Source organism: Halyomorpha halys, unplaced genomic scaffold, assembly GCF_000696795.3.
Source record: "Halyomorpha halys isolate HHAL.00 unplaced genomic scaffold, Hhal_1.1 Scaffold472.1, whole genome shotgun sequence".
NCBI lineage: Eukaryota > Metazoa > Arthropoda > Insecta > Hemiptera > Pentatomidae > Halyomorpha > Halyomorpha halys.
In genome coordinates, this window is record NW_027111148.1 from 887,492 (window position 1) to 897,519 (window position 10,028).

The 10,028-nt window shown below is 30.4% G+C and overlaps 1 protein-coding gene across 2 annotated transcripts; it reads left to right on the forward strand.

Moving 5' to 3' along the window:
- The first annotated feature begins 5,707 nt into the window (after positions 1 to 5,707).
- Positions 5,708 to 9,701, forward strand: nmdyn-D6 (nucleoside diphosphate kinase 6). Of its 2 annotated transcripts, XR_010843900.1 has the most exons (6): positions 5,708 to 5,889; positions 5,979 to 6,121; positions 6,217 to 6,377; positions 6,707 to 6,788; positions 6,870 to 7,005; positions 9,468 to 9,701. XR_010843900.1 is itself a non-coding variant. In XM_014424483.2 (4 exons), exons 1-4 carry the CDS (start codon positions 5,806 to 5,808, stop codon positions 9,656 to 9,658), a joined length of 579 nt encoding a protein of 192 aa, XP_014279969.1. In that variant the 5' UTR covers positions 5,711 to 5,805; the 3' UTR covers positions 9,659 to 9,701. The 2 variants fall into 2 exon arrangements, 1 of the variants encoding a protein (XP_014279969.1); XM_014424483.2 differs by lacking the exons at positions 6,707 to 6,788; positions 6,870 to 7,005 and having other exon boundaries at positions 5,711 to 5,889.
- Positions 9,702 to 10,028: the final 327 nt, after the last annotated feature.

Below are 10,028 nucleotides of genomic sequence, written 5' to 3' on the forward strand. Positions count from 1 at the left end.
GCTAATTGCCTTTGTCCCAATAATTTTTTCTATTAAATTATTTCCTAAATTTAAAACATTTTAATAACCACTTTTATGTTCTTTAACAAACCCCAATCAGAACCAGGTTCTCTATATTTTCATACGGATCAATAATATATGGCGGTAAAATATTAAAGTGTTGCAAAAATTTCTCACTTTTCGTTTGAGGGTTTTATTAGCAGTGTTTTTTTTTTTTTTTCTATGAAATGTAAAATGACAAATAAATAATTCCTAACTTTTAATCAGTGAATAGTAAGATAGTTCTTGGAGCAAGAAAAATTGTAAAGCCAAAATTTTCAAACCTATCTTATTTTATGATGGTTACTGTTAATATTTCCAAGTAACAAGCCCATTAGAGTTTGAGGCAACCTTAGATCTATTAAAATTGACCAATTTTTGGGCCGTGCATAGAATAGGAAAGTGCCAAAAATTTGGTGAAATGATTTATCTTATTGACCATCTCTTTATGTCTGTTAATTGAATTTAAGGTGAAATAATTGCACACAATTGCCCTAAATAAGTATACATATATATGTATGTTTGCATTTCCTTAAATTCAATATTATATACTAACAGATATTTAATTTTTTTTTTTAATAATTGATCTAAATGTTCATCATTTGTGCATATCATTTAATAAAACACCGGATAAGAGAGAGTTAACTGTAACTATTAATTAGAATTGTATTGTTTTATGTTCCATTTTTTAGTTTTTAAATGATATTAAATATTGTTACCAATTTTATTTAAGTTAAAATGAAAAAGATGAATATTATTTCAAAATAAAATCCAATTTTTTATTGATCTCACCTTAAAGGGAAAAAACAATTGAAACATTGTGATATTTAATAGTATGGTAAAAATAGAAAGTCATATTTTTAAGTTTTCATCACTGGTTTCCTGTATTTATTTGTAATCCTATTTGATAAACAATATCAGATGGTTTCAAACTATGCAATTCATAAACTAACCTAGACAAGATTAATTTTAAGCAAGTTATATGTACTTAGTTGAGTTATTAGTTGTATCTGTAAAGTTAATTGTCCTAATTTATTTATTTATATGTTTAATTTGTGACTAATTAAAATTATGCACAATGGACAGATTGAAAACACAGTGATGATAGGCATTGAAAACCACATAACGCTTAATTTATCCTGTTAGAGTTATGCGGTTTTTATTTTTCACCATCAGTAAACTTCTATAAGCCGCTAACCACCAGAGAGTAGCATAAACAAGTCAAAAATACTAAGCGTCATCAATTTTATCTTATTATTATAGAGAACGAGGCAATTCCTGCTTTGAGAAATAGTAAATTTATTTATTCCCACTTATTTTTTATATGCAGTAAATACTGCGTAATTTTTTTTAATGAATTGGTAATTTAAAAAGCTAAAAAACATTTTCCTGATAAAATAATTAATTTTCTATATAATGAAATATTTAAAATTTGAACCTTTGAATTATTCATTAGTTGCTTAATTTTGTCACAATTATTTTATAATTTTTCTTATTCATTCATATATAATTAAGAAAAAAAAAGCGCTATTTTTTAATTTATGTCTTATTAAAATTATATGCTCTCTGAATTTTTAGTTTAGTTTATAATGACTTATACAAAGTAAGCCTTAAACCATTCCTTAATTCTTTCACCTATGTTTACAGGTTCAATTAGGCATGTTTATGATAAATACTCAACTTACTATAAATACTCAAGGGTTTTAAGTTATATAGAATATTTATTGTTTGATAGTTATTTTATTATAGCAAGTTTTTAAGAAAATGGTTATTTTATGAATGCACTCATGTATAATTTTTTTTAGTGGAATCTGTATCCTTAAATTGTATTTTATTTCCTGCTCACTTAAAAAAAATATGAGTTAGAACCTATTAAATTAGGTATTAAACACTGAAATGTTGATTAATCATCAGTGATGATTAGGTTCTGTCTTCCGATTCTTGGTTCATTATACGAATGAGGAAAAATGCAGTACCTGAAGCAGTAGACGATTATGATTGATTTTCTGGAAGATTATTGATTGACCGTGTGTAAAGATGAAAGGAATATGGTCCGGGTGCGGTCAAGAAAAACTCAAATAGTAGAAATATACTATTTTAATGAGCCAACGTTTCGCCCCACGTTGCAGGGCTTCTTCAGGGCTATTTTGACGGCAGTCAAAACTAAAATGCGATTGATTTTAGTTTTGACTGGCGTCAAAATAGCCCTGAAGAAGCCCTGCAACGTGGGGCGAAACGTTGGCTCATTAAAATAGTATATTTCTACTATTTGAGTTTTTCTTGACCGCACCCGGACCATATTCCTTTCATGATTGATTTTATTGTACATTAAGGTTTCTAATTAATTTATTTATAAAATAATGAGGTGAATAAAATAAAGAAGTAGTTACAAAATTTATTGTGCTAGATTTAATTCTTTTTTTTTTCTTAAACATTGTTACAAAGTTTTAATAAAAAAATAAGTAATGATTCCTTCATTAAATATGAAACATTTCTTGAGTCCCTCATCCTTTGGTTGTTCTGCTTTTATTTTATTCTAATATGTTTATCTTCATTTATCCACTCCTTTTTTGGGGGGGGGATAAGATATATCCGAATTATGTGTTTTTCCTCTTCATTTAACTATTTTTCCATATTTCTTCACATTACTTTAAAAAATACATTTTTACATTGATAAAATTGTATATGTGAAAAGTAGGATTGTAGTAAGACTGAGTTTAACTATTTTTACTAGCATCTGTGTTGACCATTATTATTCATCCGAGATATAAGTATAGAAACAATTAAGCCATCAAGCGTAATTTGAAGGAAATAAATATAAACTACAATATTATTTTTGTAATTTGATTATATTACATCTGTTATTTTTTTTGTATATTATAAATTTATTTTTCACCATATCTATTTTACCCTCAATATTCTAGTCACAATCATTTCACATTTATCCTTTCCAATGATCCTTCTCAAATATTCCGCTTATTATACAAGTATTCAATTTAAATTAAAGAAAAGAAAAGTATAAGAAAAACATAGTTATTAATAAATAAAAAAAAAAAATGTAGTAATAGGTTAAGAAACAAAGAAATATTAAATATTCAGCCAACTAATTATTGTTCATATGATGATGAATTATGCCTAGGTAATCGAGAATAATGTTTTAGGCTAATATCATAATATTCATAATGCTAATACCTTGGCCTTCTAAGAGGTTCCTTGCTCTGTTTGGAATTGTTCCCCTAGATCCAAACCAGAGACCTCTCATGTTGAACTCTTTATCTGAAGGTCTCTTGGAATTTTACTTTTAGAACAGTTCCTTGATATCCTTTACTCTTTTCACTTCTTCCATCTAATCAAGATCATTTTTCTTAAATCCCACCATTGGATCCAAAACCAGTGCTGCTCCTCCAGTCTTGAGGAACAAAACTTCTAACTTTTCTATTCTCTAAGGAGCTTTATTAACTTGTATTCAACCCCATGGTGCTGGCATATTGTGAGGAGAGAGTTTTAGGGGCATTTACCCAGCCAAGGGTTGCATTTGCGACAGAAGGACCCTACTTTTCAAACCTGTCAGCTGACATCTGGGATTCTTCATAGGTGTATATTTGACATCCAGTTTCAAGGCATTAGACCATAAATGAGGAACATCAATCCACAGCCACCTGCAATTAGCTCATTAGCTCTCAAATATTGATTGACAACGGTGATTATATGCTCTGTCTTGAGCAAGCATGAGTCCATTTAATCCTCGTGGTTGTTCAACTTCATCATCGCTTCTTCAATAAATACCAACTCTCCTGAGAATTTACATCCTAGATATTAGGTAGTATCCTCTGCTTTTGATATTGGAAAACATCTCCATTCTCGAGGGATAGCATTGTTGATTGCAGCTTCCCCCTTTGTTCGTTATGAGATCCACTTGTTTCATGTACCTTTAAAGTGCCATTTAGCGGCACCTACAGCTGCTTGTTTCTGAGGGCAGTTACAGCAGGTGAATGTGAAGATAGCCAATGGCAATCTGGTTGCTGCTTCAATTCTTCTTTTTTTTTAAATGAAAATTCAAGTTCTATTCAACAAATAGAAGCCTTTTTACTTTTCTTAGTCTGAATTAATCTTTATCTTTTATAATTTTCTATACCATCCTCTAATAGTGCTAGTACACATATTCATAAGGGTTTAGTGTGTGGCATTCAAATGAAGGCATCAAACTATGTACTACACATTTCTGTAAATTTACTGCCAAAGCTAACTGAAGTAGCTCATTTCCTTAATCATGTGGGACTCAGGCCAGTGACATGTTATTATCACAATCTTAATTTTGTGATTTGATCTTAAAAATGGATGTTGATCTCTAAAACCTAGTTTTAAGAAATAATCTCCATCTAAGGAAGGAATACAAACGAAAATATTTACATTTTTCTCAGTTGAATTTCACTGGTTGCTAAAATATTTCCTTTTCTGGGAATCACCCAGATAGTAGGATAAATTATCCAGAACTTACTTCTTTTTCTAGAACTGAAAGAACTTCTATTGTTATTATTAATAGCAGTAAACTAAACTCTTTAAAACTCATTGAAATCTTGAAGCATGATTCCTGACCAACGAATTCACCTACATATATACCGATAAAGACGTTATCATTTTGAGAACCTGGTAAACAAAAACTATAAAGCAAAAAACTACGAACCAAGAGTGTGTCTCGCGCTAGAAAAACGTAATAACAGAAAAGAAGGCGGTATTGCTATCTTTGTTCATTCCTAAGTAGTAATCACTATCTTAAAATCCTGAGACTGAAATCAGAAAAATACTCGTTAAACTTTAATAGATCATGGGACAGACCTGGGCATATAATGAACACCGGGATATTCTAGACTATATGGTTCATTTGTATCATGGAAGAGCATACCAATTTGCCAAGGAAGGTACCCAAAGCCCCAACCAAATTGCCCTGATCACAATGGTGCTGCTAAAGGAGTTGTACTTGCAATCTTTTCCCTTCATCTTTAACAGGAGTAAGCTAAAAAAGGATTCAGTTGGTTGCCTTTTCCCGTTTGCTAACTAGCCACAACTACTTGCAAAAATATCTGCACCCTATATTAGTACCAGATAACATGGACATGTACCTTTGGTATAAATGGAGAAATAAATGCAAAAAATCTAAACTTTTGGTCTGATTTCCAGGACATCAGACACAAATGTAATGAACTTGACAATTCATACTACAAGATTGGCAAACTTTATTGGGTTACTAAATCGAAAATGCCTTAAAACCAAAGCCTGGCAGTTAAAAAAAAATTAATATGTGTTGATTGGAACGTTAGTAACGATTTCCTGGTCTTAATTCCTATATAAGATAAATAAATTAACTGTTAGGAGGACCAATGATACATCAGTTAGTTAATTTAAGTCAAATGAGGTTTCCTTCAGGAATAATATCAAAGAATTTTGCCGTTAGCAATTCTATTTAAGTTTTATAAGCTGATAACATCAGGAATATTGGATATATCATTGTACGTTTTTGTATCGAAATTGTTCATAAAACATTTTTTTATGAGCATTCTGTTCATGTCGGAAATCCCTAAAGAAAGTTAGATGAACAATTAGTGAAAATTATATTTCATATTTTACTTAACAGTTTGTTTTTCATTCAGTAACGACCTCGTTGTTATCAAAAGTCACGTGTTGTATACATGTGGTGATAATGATAATTTTCCAATTGACTGATTTAAATTATTTTTTAATCATTAAAATGTAGTGAGACTCCCCAATATGAAATATTTTCCTCCCTTCACTTTAGAATTGACGCTAGCATTGATTAAGCCTCATGCAGCGAAAGTTCCTCATGCTGTCAAAGTGGGTTATTTAGATTTGTTTAAAGTGACTGACAAAAGAAATTCACTTATTCTATATCCTAAGTATACTAACAGCAACTTTTACTTCAGGCAATCGAACGAAAAATTATTAAAAATAAATTTTACATTGTGAAACGTTGTCGTTGTGCCATGCATCTTGATCATGCTAGTAGAATGTATGCAGAACATAAAGGAAAACCATTTTATAAAAGATTGGTTGAAATGATGACTAGGTAATACAAGGGTTATTCAGCTTATTTTAAAGTTACATTTCTATATTGTTATTACATATCTATATTGTTTGATTATTTTTGATTCCCCATTTAAGTGGCCCAATCGAGGCCTTTATTTTAGCCCGTGAAGATGGCATTCGTACATGGAGAGGACTTATGGGACCAACTCGGGCACTAGATGCTCAATATACTCAACCCACATCACTCCGAGGGTTATATGGGCTTTCAAATACTCGAAATGCAACTCATGGATCTGGTAAGCTTAGATTAACTATTTTTCAATTTATATATGGAGAATTTTAAGACTTAGTAAAAATTGCTTGATTTAGAGACATTTTTTCTATTGAATCATTATCATTCATTTTAAAACAGAGTGATAAAAGATATAGTTATTTTATTAAACATTCAGTTCTTGTTTTATCTATTAAACTGTAAATGGGAGCATTGTTTTTATTGGGGGTTTCCTCAAGGAAAACAATAGCTACTAAGCAAACATTTCAGTTCAACAGAATATTATTATTTTTATAATTTCACTTCTGTCAGGTTATATATAAAATCAGTAATTATGATGTGGTTTATAATCAGAACAAGACATGACGAAAGATATTGCTCCTCTATCGATGTCTATATTCTTGATAACGATTCCCAAGCACTACTCCAACAAATGGTCTGTTGTTGTGGTTTGTAACCTAAAGTATTATTATTAATGCTTAAATTAGAACATAAATGTGGATCTCTTTCTGTGTAGATTGGGGCCCAAACAACTTTATGATGTTATGTTGCAACCAAAAATGATCGTCAACTATTTCTCATTGTGATTACATGTCCACCCGCCGTATAAAATTTGTACTTTTGGGACTAGTATCATTTTCTTTGCTGCTCATGTAAGATCTTTAAATTTCTGTTTAACTTTTTATATAATTAGTCCCACATTTGTTGCAGCCCTGTCTTTATTAAGATGGCCTTGTAATTGTTAAAACTTCTGAAAAAACTGAAAATAGTTGTACAAGATACCTGTGAGATTGCTTTTCCTTAATGTTTTTATCTGTTAAGTTTGTGATTAATGAGCCTCACATGAACAATGTGTGTAAGGATACACCCATTTGCTATCAGGCATGACACTACTGTATTAGTACTGCAGTTCCAAATAGTTGTGAGATATATATATAAGGTATAACTGGCTTCATTAATTTTGTTCTTAGTTGTCATTCAAACTTTTCGTTGAGGGATGTCAGTGAAATATTCTTTAGGCAAACTAGGGTAAATGAATTCCGTTTTACATACAAACAGGAAAGAGAAAACTTATGATACCTAAATTATGCCATATGGTATAACTTGGTGCGGTTTCACAAAGAACGTGGTAGAGCTCTTGAAATCTAAACCTCACTAAGAAGGTGATAGGGTGCTTTAAATTCAAACCTCACAAAGGTTCTCTTATCTGTATTGTCATCTTAAAATAATCATATTTTTTGTTTTTATTTCTACTTACCACATTTTTCTATATCTATACATAAGGAAGCATTGTGTTCCATTCAATCTAGCTCTACAGAACAAGTGGAAATGTTCAATTAACACACTATTTACATATAGTGTATGTTCAACTTGAGGCGTCAAGAGCGATCAGGTGCCAATAGTTGAACTAGTTGACTCTCTACCTTTGGAAAATTTGTAGTAAGTTTATTCTGATTTGAGTAACTCCACTCTTTCTTCAAAAGGATTGTATTTGGTCTCTCTGATATGACTCTTCTCCGAAAAATGGGCCAGGGTTTAACTAACCTAATAAGAATAGAGGAACCATAGTGTGGCAGTGAAGCATGTGCAGCAGAGGATATACTTACTGTATAAAGTGAAGTACCATGTCGATTAAACATCGTAATAAGTATATTTCTAAAGATCTCAAATCAATTTGACCATTGAAACCGGTCAATATTTAATGAGTTTTGATTTTTTTCTCACACAATTAATATTCTCTTAGTAATTATTTTAATACTAAGTTCTTATTACCAGTACATAACTCTCTGTCATTCAGGAAATAATTTAAAGTATATTTTGATTTGTTCTTTTTTTCCATTTCCATTAATAAATTTTATGAGAATATTATGTTGGTCATAAAGCTATAGAACTTACTACAATGTAATGTGATGACCTTAGTAGTTGTGGAGATTTCTGTATTATTAAAAAAATAAAATTGGTTAATCATGGACAAATTAAAATTATAAATAACTCTTTAAAATCGAAATCAAAAACATACTAGGTCCACATTTTACTAGATATGGAGAGAAATCGTTCTAGCAATAAGTGGAATTTTGACTTATGTGTATAGTGGAATGAATAGATTTTGTCAAATCTTATTTTCACACATTTGAAGCTAGGGTAAGATCTTTTTCTTACCAGTAGGTCATTTTCCATCTAATCTTAACTAAGTGTGTTTCTGATCTCCCAGCTTCAAGTGTTGATACATAATTTAATATTAAAGTATATTTATTCTTATAAAAAGTTAGTTAGGAGGAGAGGGGAGAGGTGTGGTGAGTGAAGAGAACATAAATTATGAGAAAAAAGTATTGTTTTATTTGAGCCAATGTTTCGATCAAAATTGTAAGCTTTCTTCAGGGTAACTACATAAATAGAAGATTCTAATACTAGTAAAAAAAAAAGTTTTCAGATAGTTTGTATTCTCTTTCCTGATTGGATTCCCTCCCTTCAACCAACTTGTATTCAATCAATGTCTTCCTACCAACTTCTCATATGATCTACAACATTGTTTCCCAAACATTCGGTATCTGTGTACCACTTTAATAATTTTCTTAACACTGAATGACACTTGTCAAAAATATTAAGGTATACTGTGAAACCTTTCATAATGGACACTCTTCACCCAATCTACAATTTTGAAATGTCGTGGTCTGAAAATATAGGATTTAAACCCTGTAGCAGCATGTACCTGTTTGACAGGGGTTACTAAATTTCCCTCCCCAAAAGGTAAATTAAGTCCTCTGAATGGATATTTACAAGAAATATTACAAAGTGAAAGAAAGGATATTAAATGGTTTTATGTTTTGATATAAATGCTTACATACAGTTAAATATGGGCATATTATAGAAGACCACACACACTCAATACTAACAAGTAGCAAAGTTGTTTTTTTTTATTTTTCTATGTTTTTTATCGGAAAAAAATTAACTATTCATTGCATCAGGTACAGTTTTAGCCTGATGAAATACATATTCTCATCAAACTTTTCTTGTACCTCTCGGGGTATGTGTATCACACTAGGAAATACTGGTGCTTAAAATGCTCAACTTTATTTGTTCTTTTAGTGGAATTTATTATTCTTATTGTCCACAGATTCTCCTCAGTCTGTCTTCAATGAAGCAGGGGTTTTCTTCCCATATTTTGATATCTGCAGTTGGTATGATAATGATGAAGAATATTTTCGAAATGGCTATGTGAGGTTTTGTGATGAAACATTTGTTCATGTTAAAGAACAAAATGACGCACCCAAAGATTTGAAAGTTAAAAATGATGAATCTACATGATTTCTTGTTATTTTAATGCAATGTGCTACCTTTCATGATTCTATTTAATTTTTTTTTTAAATCTTCACTACTATTGTTGTTTTTTTTTTTCTATTGATCAAATTTTATTCAGTTAAGTTATTGTATTATATTTTATGAAATATGTTTTCTTGTAAAAAGTAGTATTTTGAAAGGTGCTGCTTTGTGAGTGAATTTATGAAGAGAAAAAACAAAAACCACTTAGCATAAAATAACTACTTAACAAAGTTTTTTTCAAATTATTCTCTACATGAGATTAAAAGGATGTTTTTGTTGCTCAGAACACTTTATAAACAAATTCACTCTTCTCAGGAGAACATTGAAGAGCTCCAAATCTAATCTCTGGTCATTT